The sequence below is a fragment of the Osmerus eperlanus genome, chromosome 15, assembly GCF_963692335.1.
Source record: "Osmerus eperlanus chromosome 15, fOsmEpe2.1, whole genome shotgun sequence".
Classification (NCBI taxonomy): domain Eukaryota; kingdom Metazoa; phylum Chordata; class Actinopteri; order Osmeriformes; family Osmeridae; genus Osmerus; species Osmerus eperlanus.
The window spans coordinates 9,999,859-10,019,534 of record NC_085032.1 but is presented as its reverse complement, the minus strand read 5'-3'; the positions used below and the strand labels follow the sequence as shown (position 1 = coordinate 10,019,534).

Here is a 19,676-nt window from a genome sequence, read left to right as displayed (position 1 = left end):
TCTTGAATTGGTTTATTTCAATGGAAGCACAAGAATCGTAGCTTTCCAACGATGTATAACATGTGTAGCGTCTAAAAAATATATTTTTTAGAATTTAGTGCGTAGTAACTGAGGAAGGGGGAGGCAGCATTTTTGTCTCGCGGGCGAAACAGGAGCGTAAACAGGTTAAAGACACTCTGTAAGGGATCCCAGTGAGATACGATATGAAGAACTCAGGGGGCACCATTCAACATGAGCACTGTCCCCATCTGACCTCATCTTACCCCATCTGACCTTACATGAGATCTTCTCTGATTCAGCAGGCCAACAGTGGCTATCACAAAGCATAAACATACAGCAACACACCTTTTGATCTGCTAGGCATTACGTGAAAGCCAAAGACGACCACAGTGCTACTGGAATTGTTTCTTTGGAACCAGATCCACATTGGCAAGGAAGATATCTTGGCAAGATAGCATGCTCCAGAATGGATTCAAAGAGCTTTCTGCAACCTTGTGCGTTTCTTGCACGCGGCTCTGGGCCAACAGACTTTAGGGCCTCTGTTTGAATATTACAGATTCTGTAAGGTACATATTGTGTTCATACTGTGCCCTATGACCCTAGAGTCTGAAGTTGTGGTGTATCTGCGTGTGGGCGTGTGTGGTGGAAAGCAGTGGATTCTGGCTGAAACTACAGCAGACTGGTAGAGATAGAGAAATGGAGAGTGAGAGAGAGAGGAGAGATAGAGAAACAGAGAGTAAGAGAGAAGGAAGTAAGAGATAAAGAGAGTAAGATACAAAACAGTGAGATAGAGTGAGAGACAGATTGAGAGAGAGAGAGAGAGAGAGAGAGAGAGCGAGAGAGAGAGAGAGAGAGCGAGAGAGAGAGAGAGAGAGAGAGAGAGAGAGAGAGAGAGAGAGAGAGAGAGAGAGAGATAGGGATATAACTATAGAGGGAAAGAGAAAGTGTTCAGCTGTAGCATCTGGCCAACCCTTCCATGGCATTCCTGTTCCATCTCTTCCCATGCTACCCCATGCTGAATTGCAATGCAGACAAGATGCAGCGTCAGCACAAACAAAACAACCCATGTGACATGACCACATGACCACATGTACACAGCTGCACACAGAGAGGTACACGGCCATTGCACTTGCACAGAATAAGAATGAGATGTGTACACTAAATAACGGATTTCTGATGAGATCTCAACAACCTGGGTGATAGGAATATTTGAAGTCATTACCATATGCTGTATTCCAGACGAGAGTTCATACCAACAAAGCATAAGACAGAGGAGAGTGTTGCAAAACAGTGGAATGACTTTTCTATTGAGGTGAAGCTGCAATGCTTTTCAGTTAATGTCCCTCACTTTCTCTCCAGTCTTTCTTTTGATGCTGCTTAGTCTTGTGGGGGCCAGCATAAATACCAGAACTTTATCAGTTGGTCTTTTTGCTCTACCAGAAAAACAAAACAAAACATTGGCTAGTATACCACTGCATGCACAAAGGTATAACATGTGCTTGCATGCATGCACATACAGCCACACAAGTATGCACTTCGGTTTGCTCATTAAGATTTTATAGATTCTTGTAAGACTCTCTCAAACAAAAGAGGATTTTTTGAACAGAGACTATTTTTAAGCACTTCCTCTTTTCAAAGTAGAAAGACAATGGTTCTGTAAGAGCATGTACTGTATGCTTTGGCTTTCTGCAAACCCACAGGGAAATTCTAGCCTGGACGGACATACTTGTGATTGTAAACATAACCACAGCAGCACTGCTCCCCATCGTTATTCTGTTGGTTACAGCTATTTTATATGATCACAGAGAGACCATAACCATAAAGTCCTAAAGTGCTTTGTCAGAATAAGCTTTGGTGTATAACATGACCGTAAACAAGCATAAACAATGAAAAGCAGAACTTTAGAATACCCATGGCCATCATAACAAGTCATGCTTCATAGCTCTTATTATTTTCATTGCAAGGACATCCGCATTGTTGGTTTAGAAGTTCCAGTAATGGGAAAATGTATGGTATTCTTACCAGTTTTGGGATCAACAGAGAAATATGGCTGTCCCTGAAGAATACTGTAGACAACCCTTGCACTATTTCCATAGGTGGGATCATCAGCGTCGGTTGCAGTAACTTGGAACACAGAAGTACCTGAAAGGAACACATTTAGGTCAAAACTAGACCGAAGTGTATTTTGCATGCACAGCTAAGTAATTTACAGCATATAGCACATTAAGAGATGACATTACTCATAACACTGACATGAACAACATGGATATTTACAACACTTAATGGTGACCTGTAATAAGAAATATGCAAAGTGAAGGAAACTGTTTTTTGATAAATGTAAATTAGAAAATGCATTTGTAAAGAGCCAAAGCAATATGCAATAGGAAGAAACAGGAATGGATGTTGAGAGTTTTCAGCCTTTTATCCATTGGTGATTTGTATTGGTAACAGGAAAAACATTTACTTTGTTGTTTAGCTCAGTTCTGGTAACCTTAAATAGTAGCTATACGATTTGAGTCATTTTTTCATTTCAGTTTACTCACCACCTACAATACTTCGCAATCCACAATAAAGAAAGATGTGAACTCTCAAACAGATCCCTCAGAGAACTTATATTTGAACGCTCAACAGTTCTTTAAATATCTGAAGTCAGGGCATCTTAAACATAGTAAATTTGACCCTGTACCGCACCTTGCATTGTTGCCTCACAGCGAGAAGTTTCTGTGTTATGCTTAGGTGGGGCACTGAACATTGTCTCGGGGGCCTTACTGTGTCCTCCCTGTGCTCAACAGGGTTTCAACCTCAAGAGTCTCAATAAAAACATGTCAAACAAATCAGACTCGGACTTGGCCCCCGGTTGTCTTGGCCCCAGGTCGATTTGGCTGATCCCTGCTCCTGGTTGCCCTCGGAGGAAAGACAATGGGACGGGAAAAGGCAGAGGAAAAATGTAACTGGTGGACACTGGAGCATGTGTGTGTCTGTTGGTGTTTTCGCTCCATGCCACATTTGCTCATTGTTTTTGCCTTCCACCAAGTTTTCTTAAACCTTGTGCGAGTGCATAATGTATGTTCAGAATATAAATATTAGAGGTACTTGAAGTTTTAAAGCAGCATTCCTACAATGATTGGTTAGGACAGGTTTGTGTATGCTTTCATTGACTACAACACACTTTAAAATTCAAATAATGCATTACAGTGATGCAAACTAAGTACTATCGTAATTGTAGTAGGGAGAGCTTAGGATAGGCTCTTGGGAATTCAGAATGTGCCAGAGTGTCTCGACAAAGTTTCTAATCCAAACAGAACAGGCAGGAGGAATTTGAATACCTCTATAAAAGTCACATAAATGAGTTTTCATGTAATATGGATTGAAAAATGCACATCCACTCATATACAAAATCACTTTTTCCATGCCAATGTAGTCTGGGGACACATGGATCTGTATTTTCAGACTGGTGACGATGCCGACTGGAAATTAGTCACTTTTGAGAGGTGTAGCCTGAGGACAGGAGGGGAATTGATGAGCGTTATATTTGCAATAAATGCCTTATCAACTCAACTCTCAGATCAATATTTGCAGATTGTCACAATATTGACTCAAGCCCACTGATTACCATGTCTGATTAAACAATATAGGCTTTGGGTATCCTCAGAAACCATGGAATGGTGGGATGAATAACATGTATACCATTTGGATGTTCATTGTTTTGGTGCAATTGTGGCATAAGGGGAAAATTTTCATATCCCTTTTATGTTGCACTACAAAATTGTATTCTGCAGATGAACGGGAGAGTTTAAAAACACCAATGCCAAAGCACCTGGCACATGCCCAGTGAATCAATTTAGACAGGGCAAAAAAAAAGAACATCACGGCCAATTAGCCGCCATACTCCCAGACAGCCCCTTCCTGCGCTGGAGAGCGCTGGTATTGACAAACGCAGGGGGATTAGTGCTCTGGAGTGTGAGGACAGTTGATTGTTACAGCCGATTTGACGCCCCAGACGCCATTGCTGAAGAGGAATGGCTTTAATGGACATGAGCAAAAGGAGGGGGCGGGAAAAGGGCTAATTATTTTCCCCTTCGCGGTCCCTGATTCCTTCCCCCGGGTCATCAATGTTGATTGATTCTCCCTGTACAACTGGCGGGGAAGTTTACGGCCAAACAAGGAAACTTTAAGATCTCCTGGAGAGTCAGAACTCCTTTCTTCCTACATGCACAGCACTATTCGAATCCCAGTGATCCATTGATCTTGCTAATCATGTGTTTTGTATCACACTGACTAAGAGGAGATTAATACATGCATGTTTACACTTGCTGGGTGTGGCCTGTACAAGTTCATGGACCAGGCTCAAGGTGAGGCAAGCATCTTTGTATAGAATTATGCATTAGGATGTCATGGCATGTATTGACTGTTTACAGAAGAAGCCACACAGGCCCTCTGGGGGGTTACATTATGTTAATGCTGTCAGCACAACCACCATCTCAACACTGCTGATGACACTTCAAATTAAACCCTAATCTCTCAATCACCCTGGGATCTGCGACGGTGACCCCTTCATCCTCTGCCAGGAACCTTGGGGTTACCATGGACGACGAGCTCTCCCTCACGTCCCACATTGCTGCGGTCTCCCGGTCGTGTAGATTCACCCTCTACAACATCCGGAAGATCAGGATATACCTGTCTGAGCACTCCACCCAGCTGCTAGTCCAAGCACTTGTCCTCTCCAAGTTGGACTATTGCAACTCGCTGCTCGCTGGTCTCCCAGCATGTGCAACCCGCCCTCTTCAGAGGATTCAGAACGCAGCGGCCCGCCTGGTCTACAATCTACCCAGACGCTCCCATGTTACCCCGCTCCTCATCTCTCTCCACTGGCTACCTATCATGGCCCGTATCAGATTCAAGACCCTGGTATTGACCTTCCGAGCAGTGAACGGGACTGCACCCGTCTACATCAAGTCTCTCCTGCAGCCCTACACCCCCACCCGTCACCTACGGTCTTCTTCAGACAACCGCCTGGTGGTCCCACCGCTCAAGACCGCCCGGTCCCAACACAAGCTCTTCTTCTGTCTGGCCCCCCAGTGGTGGAATCAACTCCCCACCTCCATCAGAGACACTGACTGTCTCTCCACCTTCAAGAAAAGGCTCAAGACGCACTTGTTCCGGGAGTACAACGGTACTTAGGAATGGTTCGCTTGACCCTATGTTAGTTTCCTCAAGGATCACAATGACTCTTGCTTAGAGACTTGTTGCTCTTGTGGTTAGTGGTAACTGACTTAAATTTTTGTACTCACTGTGATATATTGTTTTATTATTGTTGCTTGCTTTTTTTTTCTCCACAGGTACACTTGCACTTATAGCAGTTCATGTTGTTTAATTGTAACTTGTTTAACTACATGCTCTTATGGTTCTTCCCTTTGGCACTTATTTTGGTTGTTCACAATGTGTGCTTCATGTTTTGGCTACTCGCAATGTTTTGTGGCTATCTCGTTGTTATGATCAGTGACCTATGCACTTTGTAAAGCTCTCTCTTGGAAGTCGCTTTGGATAAAAGCGTCTGCTAAATGAATAAATGTAAATGTAAATGTATTTTAAAACAATTCTGACTATAATCAGACTAACCGGTCAGAAGGGTGGCTTTTGTTCACCCGAGATAAAAGCAAAGAGGGAGAATAAAGACATAAACAAAGCTCTTGCTACATGATGCTGGTCACATCAGGAGCAACTGTCTCAGATGGGGGGGGGGGGGTTCAAGACCAGAAAAAGTCTGCTGGCATGCACGGGCTGGACATGTTCAATGGATCAAAAACCAAACGAGGTCAAAGGAATATTGGGTGGTTTTACACTCAGTAGAACCATTTTGTGATCTTTTTTTTCTTCTTCTTTCAAATGATTGACAGCTTTCCATGGTGCCTGGATACATAGAAAAGCTTATTTTTAATGTCTACAATTATCGTGTATTATCTGTATGTCCTACATAAGTGATGTGCATAATGGGCTGCCTAACCCTCTTCCTGGAAGCCAACCATCCTGTAGGTTTTCATTTCAACCCTAATCCAGCATCATTTGCCGATCGAACAGCTGAATCATGTGTGTTGAAACTGGTTTTGAAATAACAACCTACATGATGGTAGCCCAACAGGAACAGGGTTGGGAAGCCCTTAACACAATACACAAAACCTTTCATGCCAAACTAAAATGTTAAGTCTTTCATTCTGTCAAAACTGTGAACAGTACAAGAGTTAGAAGTGAAATTGTTAGGTCACTGGTCTGTCCTTACCCAGGGCAGACATCTCAGGCACAGTAGCTGCAAAGGGTCCATCTGGAAATTTGGGGGCGTTATCATTGATATCTTGGACTTTGATGATGAATTCTGACTTTGGTTCCAGAGCCTCTTCGGTGTTGCGATCGAGAGCTTGTGCATGCAGGACATAGTGTGACTTCCTTTCTCGATCCAGACTTTTGGTGGCGTGAATGTCTCCCGTCACTTCATCAATGATGAATATAGTTCCAGCGCCTTCTCCACTCAAAATGTACCTGACTGATCCATCCCCTTTATCCGAGTTTGAGTGAAGCTGGAAGAGAAACCAGATATAGAACATGAGTTCTCAGAAGACATGGATGTAATCTACTCCAATCCTCATTCCTCATTTACACAAAAACAAAGTTGTGTGTAAAGCTGATCATAGGGATGACCTCAGAGTTTATACAGCCTTCACGTCCAACAGTCATCTGAACACCTTAGCAGAGTTATGATAATATGAGACAATTCACTTCAGATTGATTGAGGTAATAACATAATAATATAATTTCATTTTTAAATGCATCTGATCCGTAGAATATCAAAACAAGCATAGAATATTTTGAGACAAAGGTTTAATGTTTCGTGAAATCTATAAAACTCTTAAAGATGTATTTTCTACAACTTATTTTATCCAAAGAGTAAGGCACAGGAATAAATCTAAATATGTATGTCATAATTATTCTCAACACGATCGTTTGTTCATGCTAGTTACTCTACAGATTTTAGTTAAAACTTCATTACAAACATAGATTATTAAAAAAAAGTGTCCTTTGCAGTTTTAAACCAGGGCACTACACAATCATAATCTTATGAATTTACATTATCCTCAAGTTCAATAGAGATACAGTATGAACAGTAGGAGTAAAGCAAAGACCGATTCCAACAAAATACCTTTATACTAATTCTACATTTTTCCTTTGTGTTGAACATTAAATGCTTTATTTTCAGGTCCACAACTTCTCAACTAAAATAACTTTGTCAGTATCTAGCTTTTGAGCACACACATCCCTGACAGCCTTCCGATTGGAAATGTTTTAAATCACATTACATATGTCAACTTATTTGCAATGGCAATAGCAGATCCCTGTATAATGGATAGTCACAAATTAGCAAAATAAGATCAGCGTATGGGTCACATCTGGTTTTAATTGCAGTTGTGCATTTCTAGAACCACAGCCCCTACCTACCTCTTTATCGCCCAGTGTTAAGTTGAACAAGGGAAGGTTCTGTGGCCAGATCTAATCAAACGTGTGACTAAGAAATGAATCACTAATTAATAACCTGTTCACTGATTACGAACTTACTTCTCAATTGTGTTTTCTATAGTAAACATCAAGCCTGTAATTAGATGGGGAGTCAAAATTCCCATTGAATTTTGCTTTTAATCAGTGGCAGGATTAAGGCGTTATGAACCACCACCATGAGGAAAAAGCACAATCAACTCTGTTTACTTATCCAATGGTTGTGCGTTTAGACCTGGATCAATAATGAGATTTAGCTCCACCCGCTTCATAGGACAGGAAAACATGGTGGAAAGGGCACTTTTAATCAGGCGGGGCTGAACCTCCTCCTATCACAAAACTGTGATTTCTTTTTAAAAGGACAATACACTGACAATCATTATTACCTAAGAATGACTGTATTCATCCCCCTTTTACAAGTACCTGACATTGGCAACATCAGGAAGTGTGTTATATCGTAGGAGCTTTCCATTTTTAACAAATTATTCTTCATTTCTTTCTGAAAATAAGCATACAGACTGTATCTTTGTAAGATAGGAAATACAGTTTTTACTTTGGAGGTAGTACACCACCACGAACTAGCACTTACAGTACAATCGTGTCCAAAGGAACACCCCTCGACACAAGCACATAAATTTCATTTAGCCTGCAGTCAGAGTGCTAATTTAGCCATTGACTTCTTTGGCAGGAGCTAATACATCACGCTTGGTGGTGTACCACTGATGCACATGGTGGCTATGGCTTGCTTTCCCAAAGCTAGAGGAGATAAAACTGTCAACAGGTTGCGGGTCATTACACAGACAGGAAACACAGAGGTAAGGCTTGGCAAGATTTCACAAGGGACGCCCCCCACCCCTGATACATTGCTATTTCGCTTCAAAATCACTTTTATTTGGCCTAAATTTGACTTTTAAATGTCGTTGCTGAAATTTGTAGGAAAGTGACCCTTTGAATTGTGCGTTTTTCCTTTTGAACACACACTCTTTTGAAAGTTCATAGGTATTCATGACTTTAAGAACCACAACTATTGTTTTTTTTACCGAAGCTTCAAAAAGAATTGAGGGCAAAACAGGTCAGACGACAAATAATCCAAACATCAAAACAGCATTGTGACACTGTGCATGAAAACAATAAAGACATATGGCTAAAAGGAAGTAGGTAGATCAGTGTAAAAGGTTTAAAGTGTTTAACTGAACTCAGATCAGTCTCCAAGGGTTTATTTGACCTTATTTGGAAATCTGTAAGTGCGCTGTCACAGAATGCTTCAGTCAGGCCTTCACTTCTGAATGCAGTGAAATTCGAACGCGTTTGACTTCAGCACAGGGATCTTTTATTTATAGTTCATTAATGATGATCATACAGAAAATTTCATGACTTCCCGCCTTTTGAATGTAATTAACGTCAATTTTGTTAATCCACGGAACGGGGCCGAGAACAGCTCAACACACCACAGTGTGTGGGAAACACAGAGGCTAAAGAGTAAAACCACTGCACCACCCCAACAGGAGGTCTGTGTGGGCCAGCTCTCATACAAACCAAAAGGAAAGAAGAAAATCCCCTTAAATTCACAGCGCTTCTTGAAGGCCAGAATAAAATCATCTGATGAAGCATGTCATGATTGGCCGCTGAGGCAGTGTGGGTGGCCTATGTGACCTTGTTTTTTTCTTCTGCAACCCATAAAAGCACAGAAGAGCCTCTTTGCCTTTGTAGGGCGCTGGAAAGTTTTTTTTGTTTATCTCTCGTTCCCTCTTTAGTCCTCCCCCTTTTTCTCTCTGCACAATTAGTTTATTTAGTACGAGACGAGTGGATGACTGGCATTTGGCTGTTGGCAGTTTGCAGCCAGTGCATTACTCCAAAGTTTAAAGAATCTGGATCTCTGAAGTCAGTGGTGTGAAGAGCCCGATCCCCAGGCAAGCTCCAGACAGATTTAATAAGAGAACACAGCACGCCTGTCTGTCAATCTTCTATATCGCTAGGAGCTCCACTCATTGGGTTGTGATGATCTGGACTCATCAGTTTTTCTTAATATGTGTGTCAATACATTGTACCCGTCACTTGGGTGATATATCCTTCCGGAAATGGACTCAATAATTTGGGTGGGTGAAAAACCTTTTACAGAACTTTTACAGATGAAAGTTTCAACTTGCCAGCGATATGGTTACAAGTGTGTGTGTGTCCTGAAATGTCGGGTCTACTTATTTAACCAAAAGAAGGGATTAAACTAGGGCGGGGTGATATGAGGGAAGGTGAATAGAAGAAAGAAGAAAAGGAGAGAGGCGGAGAACCTAGGGGAGGGACAGAAGTAAAGGGTAAGGAGAAGGTGTGTGTGTGTGTGTGTGTGTGTGTGTGGGGGGGGGGGGGGGGGGGGTGAGGGGGGCTGAGCCTCAGTGCTAAGGCCTCATACTTGCAATTAGTGAGGGGGGCTCATTTTTGATTAAATCTCAGCTCTTATTCTTCGCTCAAGAGGACTTAATCACTTTTTATGTGGGTGTGCTTGATTGTCTGATTATCGTTGTGCTTTGGCCAGGCTCCCCCCCTCCAACCCCCACCCCCAATCAAATCCTCCCGAGCGCTCTCTACGCAATTGATTCGCAACAGTCACAGTCAGCGGCACCTTGATGATGGAGTACAAGGCTAATGACCGAGCCGTTTGGAGATTGGGCGATGGCAAGGGCGTGATAAAGACGTGCCGTTGATGCACATCTCCGTGATCCGCCCTAATGGTTGTCCTCTATTTTGACTTCTGCAGCAACCGGCAAGGGAGAGACAGAAGGAGGGGGGAGGAGGAAGTCAAATGAAACGTCTTTCCTGTGGGGATGGTTGACTTCCTGATGTACAGTAATGCAATTATTAGAGTCTGGGAATCAGTCTTGACACTCATTTAATAGCGAGGCTCTAGTCTGGACGATTTCCTACATTTCAAAGTTGAGGTTTAATGACACAGAAATGAAAACTCCTGCAAATCAAATTTGGGAAACCTCAAGATTCGGCAGCCATGTTCTACAACTCGCAAACAAACAAGCCAAACTTGGATCTATGTAGCAATAATATGCTGAGCGACAGTACAGGCATGGCTTTGGATATGGGAGGATGGAGAAACAGACCAGACTATCAATTATGTCAATGTTTAAAGTCTTAAATTGGGGCCCATCACAATAGCTGAACGATCTCCCTCTTTATGTAATATATAGTAATTTACTTGGCCTTGACCGATATACTTGTTTACTGTAATGATGTTTGGGCTTTCACCCTCTGGGCCATCAAAGACGAGCCTTCTGGAAAGTTCGTAAGCTGACCGGATCACTGACAGGACATGGGCCCTAGACAGACTAAGGGTGTGCACTAATCCAAATGGCCTCAGAGAAGGGTGAGAAAAATCAATCCCTCTTTCTATCTTGCTCCCTCAGATACTCTTAGGCTTCCACACCAGAGCTGCATGCCCACGCACAAGCAAACACACACACAAAGATGCATTCAACACAGACACATGCTGCACACACACAGATACAATCCAGGTACAAAAAAGTATTGCGGCATAGCAAAATAATATATGTGCCTTGCTTTTGTCTACCATATTGATTGCTGCCTAACTGTACTAAACAGTAACTGTCTGTTGATTATAAAAAAGGAGAATGCTAAGAGCTATTTCTCCTATCACTATTACAAATGCACACCCACATGAGCTGTGACAGTGTATTTTATTTCATTCTAAATTACCACTCAATGTGTAATGAGCATTCAGAACTCTCAGCGCTATGCTCCTATTTTGCAAAATGTGGTAGAAAAGCAATTTAAGTAAATCCCTTACTGCACTTTTTCTACCGTTGAACCATTAGGTACAAGACAGTTGCCTGATTCTGTCACAGCACAATCCATTTATAGCTGTATGAATAAAACATTTGGGCACCTTTCTAGAGCTTGGCATTTTGCTCTGCAAATGAACATAAAGTAAGACATGCATGGGGGCGATTCCTCTTATTTTGAAGCACCCGATCTGTCAGACATCGTCCACAACACTTTCCCAGGTTAATTAAAGGCAATTGTCATGGTCTGAATTATTGTTACATGCTTGGAAACTTGTTATTTGTGTTGTAGAAACTTGGTGCCATTTTCCAAATTAGGTAGAAAACCATGACACGGGTCTCTGGAGGATAAAGCTCATTCTAAAAAAAAGCCAGATTTAGAGCATCTGAATAGATCCTTCATAGAACATGTCCATAGTCATGATCATTTCCCCAGTACCAACCTCACACTAACGAGAATGTTGTCAACACTTCATGAAGTTGACCATCCATACCAGCAGGCTAGCTCCACTGCACAGGCAATGTCTTTGTCATGACTGAAAGCTAGAAATTGACCAGCCTCGCATGTCACCCATGAGTGACACGCAGACATCAACACCGCCCATCAAGCCCAGTGTGTCGTCTCCTGTCTGGAAGTGAGACTATCTCCACAAGGCCTGTCACTGGCTCAGAATTTGCCTCTCACTCACACACAAACCTGCCATTTCCCAAATGCCTGGGCTCCCAGAGGGTTGTCACTGGGGATTATGTGGGACACCTCTAGGGGGATTAAAAACACGTTTGACAAGCTGGCCCTCCTCCGGTGAGTTTTTTGGTCCTTTCCACGTCCACTTCTGTGTTTGAACAGAGGATGTTTGTGGGTGGGGGGCAACATCACGTGGGCCAATGGCCGTCATGCTTCCCATGTGGTTACTGTAGTTTACACAAGGCTTGACCTTAAGGAAACTATGATGCGCTTTTACAGTCCTTCATGTTGTAAGTGGAGATGTGTTTCTGGTTCAGTGAAAATTCTAGAAGAATCAACATATGAAAGGGTTTGCCAATCCCTAAAGGGGAATAGTATTTTGCCGCTTGCTTGGGTCTACAGTTTTTAATCAAGCAACATGATGGAAACAATGTGTGAAAGAATTAATCCTCCTATGTCTGAGCTTAATTAAGGGTCATTCCATCTCCTGGCCACAATAGGACGTGGCACAGTAATACCCAGCCCACGTAATTAAATGTTTAAAGCAAAACATCTGGAGACTTCATCTTCTTCCAAACATGTGTGTTAAATTGATTCCTTAATAATGTGTACGTTGCTTCTTAGTGCTGCATCATTATCGTCCTGCGGATTATCTGTTTGTATTTACTTTGCTGCCACTTTCATGCCCCCTGCCACAACCAGCCCTTCCCACATCTACCCTGAAAGTACAGACGGAGAAGAGAATGCAGTCAAGGAGCTAGCCAGGACTATTTTAATGTGCCAGAATCAACCAGCCAGCCAGCCAATCACTGACTTCAAAGCAGCACTGCGGCTGAATTTAATGTTGATATAATCCGTGAAAGTAATTAGTCTTTCATGCAATTAACGGTCTGATAAACTGCCATTATAGAAGAATGCTCTCTAGCTCTGAATCCCTTCACTAATACCCTTGTACCACTTCAGCTACAATGCAATGTTAATGCTCAAAGACTGTTTCTGGTGGCACCTTGGGATTTTTTACATTTGCTCATGCATCTAACGTGACCGACGCCATGTTTTCATCGATGATTAACACCTTTGACAATATGTTTTTCTCTGCACTGTCAACAAGGCAACTCTGTCGTACAAATACCCAATGCCGTGCTCAGCTGTCATGGTACAGTAACCTATATGTTTCTGGTCATATATTTTTTGGGGTATCCAATTTCTAGTGTTTGGTTTTCACACTCTCTTTCCACCTCCCTATCAGTTTTCTTTTCTGTCTAATTTCTCATCATGCGCTTGTTGAAATACAGACACGTGTGCAGTCAGAGAAGTGATCCGCCTTCCTCGTTCTCTTTCTCTCTGAGTGCAGTTGCAGGGGATTATCCTGTGCCTGAGTGCCTAGAATAATGATCACTGCAGTGGAGAAACACATTTCCACGTAGCAGGAGATAACGGGACAGCATGGCAATCTGCAAGCAGCGGACTTAACCAGTTTCCTGTGGCTTATTGTGGGAACTAACGACAAACTCAAGTCACTGCCATCACAGACTCAACCTGCTGGGACATGCTCTCACCCTCTGAGAACGAGAGAGAGACCCCGGCTATCTCCAGCTACACTTGCTCTATATGACATCAATCACTCTGACAGCTCAGAGCTCAAAGGTAATAGATTCATGACATATTTCATCAGTAATCCAACCTGACATCCTAGGACTCACGTAGACTATTGTCCAATTTGCTACAAAGCCTTATCCCCTACCGAGAGCTGGGAGTCTTGTTTTAGGTTTCAAGAGTTTGATGTGGAAAGCTATTCAGAAAAGAATACAATTCTCCAGTGCCTCTTCTAGAGTTAAAGTGCTAAGCGTTGGATGGGAGTCCTTAATTAACCTGAATAAAACATTGCGAGTTGTCATGAGAAGTAATCTGGCCAAACGTCTTCTTTGTGAAATAACAAACAAGAGCGAGATTTTTATTTCCACATCAGTAGACAGAATGAAAACACCTGGACTACAAACATGCAATCCCCTCCACAAACAAACCTGTCCCTGCCATAATAACACGTTTCCACCCAACATGGGGGAAGAGGAGGGGAAAAACAGGAATAGCTAGAGATGGTTTCTGGCATCAACAGCTTACCATCTGAACTAAGAGGGAGACACAAAGTAAAGAGACAATAAATACCTTTCCCACATATTGAGCATCCGGTCCTATGTGTTCTTCTAAAACAAAGAATTGGTTCCAGATCCAGCCCCGTTTAGGCCTGTGGTGCACCTCTGTCTCGCCATTGGCTAGTTTGGTGTGGTTCCTGGCCGGTACCTTGGCGGAGCTGGAGAGGTGGCTAGCCCCAGAGAACCTCTGAATAAAGCAGAGGCACATCAGGAAGGGACAGAGACAGGCGGTGGTGGATAGCCTCATGGCGGAGTGGGTGTTTGTAAGTAAATCCCTTCGTCTGGGTGCATGAAGGTCCTTCCTCCACCGCCTCCACCACCACCACTGGCCACCGCCGCAGCGTCGAAGACCGGTCTGGGATGGCGGCACGGCTAAATCCCAACTGAAAAAGACGTGGTCCTGATTGATGTTCTAGGGCTCATGGCCTACAGGTGTTGATGCAGGGAAACTGTCCGTGTCTATTTACATTGTGGTTGAACATCCAAGGCCTTGATGAAACAGCAGGTAAATGAAGACTTAGAGACAGTTTTAGCAGAGACGGTAGAGGACTTCGTACACCATTATGTATGTCCTAAAAAAGAGCAAATAGAAAAAGACAGAAAGAGAGAGAGAGAGAGAGAGAGAGAGAGAGAGAGAGAGAGAGAGAGAGAGAGAGAGAGAGAGAGAGAGAGAGAGAGAAACTCAACATTAATATTATGCAGGTTCGAGTTACATGTACCCAAAATTCTTCCAAATAAATTGAAACCCATAAAAATTCATAACACAGAGGCCAAAGTAAAAATATAACACAAATACTATAAATTAAGAAAGTAACTGCTTAGCATTCCTCTCCTCACCTACAGCAAAGGTGAGATAAAACAACTTTGAATGTAACAAGTAGTTTAGTTATTCAAAGCTTGTCTGTGGCTAGGTGGTGAGGCGGCAAATAAGGTAAACAATATCCCCCAAAGAAGTTGGATCCCTGTTAATGGACAACACAGGGCTGTCCAAAGTGAAAATATTGAAAGACATGCCAGTGACATTCGGAAATCATTAGTTTCTGTAGTTCCTTGGTTAAAAAAACAGAAAATACAGGACATACAAAGTGTATCGTATCCAAGCTAGAACCATCGATTGGATAAATCGAAATATACTTTTACTAAATGGCCAATTAGGCTGCTGTACAATGTGGATTTGTACACACTTGTTGCTTGTCTATAAAGAAACTTCTCCTCAAAATATCTTTCTATTATATTGATCTGTACAATTACATTTCCTCTTGTTAAGGCCTACATCTAATTCCTGATGATAATACATCCAGTGTAGTAGACTATACTAAGTTCTACACAGAAGCTTTACATTACAGAACGCCCACAGTTGCATTTGTTGAATAAATGCTTAGCGCCCTTGCACAGACAAGTTCTTTTTACAGGAATGTCCTTTGTGCAGGTCAAAATACGTAACTGCTGCTGTTGCTGAAGATTAACTGAATTGATGCCTTTGTACTTGACAAATATGCATCTCTGTGTTCATCCTCTACAAAATAAGTAAGTATTGACAGCAACCTTACCACTGTTCCATTTGACAAAAGCATAAATCTATTATTCACTAAGTATTCCTGTACAACTAGGGCTTTTACTGAGATTATTGTAAGAATAATGAAAAATACATGTTTGAAGTGTACATGGGATATGGAGACTGACAGACATCAAAGGCAACTGCTTAGCGTTTTATCACCTACAATGTAATCTGACAACTTGTGAAAATGCTGGAATTAGGTTTTAATGCAGTCACAACCGTCACACACTCTGTGGAGGATAATCACAGAATCCCTTTAAAAATATATGGATTAAAATAATGCTCGGAGTCCTTGACTAATCCCCATGTTTCAGAAATCTCCAAATGCAAATGATGCCGCTCAGCTGTAGTTTAGGAGAATGTGCTGCAACTGGGATGGGTTATTGGGAGTACTTCCTGGTGCCACTCTTGTCACTCAGAGGCAAACCTACTCAGTAGCAATGGGGATTAGGGCAGGGCTATTACAGTTTTTCTCAATTGTTTACACACAAATACTGGTACTTCAGACACAATGACCACAACATGTAACTCATGCACCAACCCCATGAACCAATTGTGCTAAACTACAAGCACAATTCCTGCTTTACACTCAAATTGCAGTTCTAACACACACTTTTTTCAAAACACTACACACAATTGGCACAATTTTCTTGAAGAAAATCTTTTGTTTTCACAAAGAACACACTGCCATTCAAATACGCACACTGACTCATCACATGGGCAAACACCTGTCACACAGTTTTACAATTAGCAATCAGAGCTTTAGAATAAAAGGGCAACAGGTGACCTTTTCTGTTTTTGAGCAATGGATGCCAACATTGGAAACAGAGGCAGAGGAGTGAGAGTAAGAGGAGGAGGACAGGGAGGACGAGGATGAGGAAGGCCAAGGACCATAATCTCTGATGAGATCCGAGCCGCTTTGGTTGACCATGTAGTCAACCATGGTCTAACAATGAGGGAGGCTAGGCAAAGAGTACAGCCAAATTTGAGCAGGTACACTGTAGCATCCATCATCGGGACTTTCCGAAATGAGAATAGGTAAGAAATCTACTCTCACTACAAAATTGCAGTAGGCCTACTGCATATCAATACAGTACTCAATGAGTACAGTAGTACAGTATTGCCTGTGGACTGTTCTGTAGGACTGTAAAAATAAAGTATGTTTCAAGTATTTGGAAAATGTATTCCTACTTTGTATTCCTACACAGTATTTACAGTATTTTACTATTTGTTTGGCAGAACTGAAAGATTACCAACACAAGGTGGTCGGGAACGCCTTCTGTCTCCTGAACAGGAAACTGAAATCATGAACATGGTCCTAGAAAATAACGCCATAAAATTACGGCAAATACAAAGAAAAATAATAATAATGTAACTGTATACACTATACAGTAAATTATTCGGTTGTTTTGTATGTAAACCACTGTATGTGCAACTTTGTGTTGGTTGGGATGTACACTGTGTACATATATGTAAAATATATTTGTTACCGTGTATTTCTGTGTTCTGAGTATAAAAACAATATTCTCAAATATTTTACAACACACGTATGTATGTACTGTCTGTAGTAAATGTAACACTGAACAAAAAAAGGCCTAACTCACTATGATGAATGAAGAATAAGTGTTTTCCATTCATCATAGTGTTTTACATTGAGCACATCAGTGTTCAAATGGTTCTTATAAATGTCTATTCATATTATGGTTTGTGTTTGTCATTTGAAAACAAAATACCATTTTGAAATTAAATAACATTGTTTTGAATGTTAAGTTTAATTTTGCAGGAGAAGTGAGGGGTTTTGCCCATTGTGCGTGTGTTTTTTTAATTTGTGTGTAGAGTTCTGAGAGTATGAGGTATGCATTCAGAAAATGTGTGTAACCAATCGAGAAAAACTGTAATGTGAACCAAATATCCCACATCGCAAATCTCTGACATGATTTCACATCATCACGGATGCATATAAACTATAAACAAATCTAGCACAATGCACTGTCACAGTGAAAGTTTGCAATGTATTTCCTCCATCCTCAGAAACTAGCTTCCAAGTTTTATCTGGATCTATTTATTGTTTTAGAGCATGTTCGAGGGATTCCCCTAGCTGTCTCCTCACATATTGGTCCCAAGACCTCATCAAATACCTTTATAAAATGGTATGCTTATAGGTTGGTTCATCCACCTGCATGTAGCCTACTGCATGTAGCCTATTAGATTTAGTGTGAGAGCGTAATTTCCCCCGCTATCTCATTGTACCTCCTGAGTTACTCTTCAATCAGTGCTCTAATTGTCTGATTATCATGCTGATTGTAAGTAAAAACCAAACTCAGAAAACCATGAAATCTGCAGCAGCTGGCTTTGTCATTAGGATGGTAGGCTTCAGAAGCCTGCATGCAGTGTGTTTATGCTCAGTGTTCTTGGAAAAGATGCACACATGACTGACGGTTTTGAGTTTAATGATGCAAATGTATGATGCAGACGGCCAACGGCAGGTAAGTCAGAGATGAAGAGAAAGGAAGGAAAAGGCGACTGGATGAGGAAAGAGAAAGAGAGAGAACCCTACCGACTGCCGTTCATGGCTTGGATTTTCACCTCCCACCAAGAGCACACCTGCATTCGATTTCAAAGTGTCAACCTTCTGCCATGTCAACCAGCAGTCAGGTGTGATGGGCTCTGGATCAAACACACATCACTGTACGGCTGCTCTATTTTCAGAGCCAAATGGGGAAAGAGAGCCACACCAAAGAGGATCTTAAGTGTTCACCTTTCAACCTCAAATGGAATAACACAACCATTTCTTTACCCATTTATATGCCCAGTTCTAAGGTTCATGTCAAGGCCCCTTGAGCTGAGAGTGTATGGAAAGCAAAGAGAATGATGGATTATTGAAGGAGAGAGAGAAAAAGAAAGAGAGAGCCTTTTGCTAATCAGATAATAGAATACAATTCCAGTGCTACGGCAGATTCCACGTGTCACTGCAGAATGTTGACATAAAATTAGAAATGGCTTAATAAACTGTATTAGATCAGTAATTGTCAGGCTTAGAGCCATGGTGAAGTTTAGATACACACCTCAAAATACATCAGTTAGGATGAGAGAACAAAAACATAATTTACTTGGGAGATGTCCATCCCTGTTGATCTAAAGCCAAATTGTATTTAATTCAACCAATTATGTAATAAATGTTTTTTCATACATTCTTTTCTTAAAATTATAGTCATATGTCTGTGTGAGGTAAGAAAAACACAGGGTACTTCCTGATCTTATATATGTGTCACTTGTATTCAGATATAACTCCAAATATTGGATTTGGAAGTCTACCAGATTCACAGAAATGGTATTCTGAAGAAGAAAAAAATCAAAACGCATTATGAATATTCATAAACACATTTTCATAACAGCAAGAATGTGTCTGGCAACAGCATGAATGATATTTTCTGAATCTCTCTAAAGTCTAATGGAAGCTGACAGCCTAGCACCTGCTGTTAATGAGGGTTTTGATTCCTTACAAGGTGCATAGTTTCCATGAAAATGCTTTCACGTCATCCAAAAAAGGATAACCTGTTCTCTATGGATGTTGTGAGTGAAATTGAAATCTAATAAAACTTGAAATCTTCAAGTTTGTTCAAATTTCCTGTCCTACAGGAATAACAACTGAAGAATTTTCCATGAGGGATTGAAACTGAGGTGTGAGCTTTAGAAATGAAGGCAGACTTAGACTGCTTTAACAAGGTAAATCAAACTAGTCAAAGTGTAAACACATCTAAATATACAGAGGCCTATGCAGGCCTACGCAATATGGTGTCTGAATATCTTCCAACACTTGTGGGTAATTAATTCAACACAGACTAGGCCATGATGTAATTAGACCCGTCGCTGAATTTACTTTCCCTGACTAAAGCGGGCAGAACTGCATGCGTCACTTACCCTCACACCACCCC

At 41.6% G+C, this 19,676-nt stretch overlaps 1 protein-coding gene across 2 annotated transcripts in view; it reads right to left on the bottom strand.

The window, feature by feature from the left end:
• The window catches only part of LOC134035142 (cadherin-18), a 92,844-nt gene that overhangs the window by 25,344 nt on the left and 47,824 nt on the right, over positions 1-19,676 (bottom strand). For both annotated transcript variants that reach the window (XM_062480002.1, XM_062480000.1), the window contains exons 2-4: positions 14,197-14,755; positions 6,278-6,572; positions 2,023-2,142 (exon numbers count right to left, since the gene is read on the bottom strand). In XM_062480002.1, coding sequence (XP_062335986.1) covers positions 2,023-2,142; positions 6,278-6,572; positions 14,197-14,430 — 649 coding nt within the window. In that variant the 5' untranslated portion in view covers positions 14,431-14,755. The remainder of the gene's footprint in view (positions 1-2,022; positions 2,143-6,277; positions 6,573-14,196; positions 14,756-19,676) is intronic.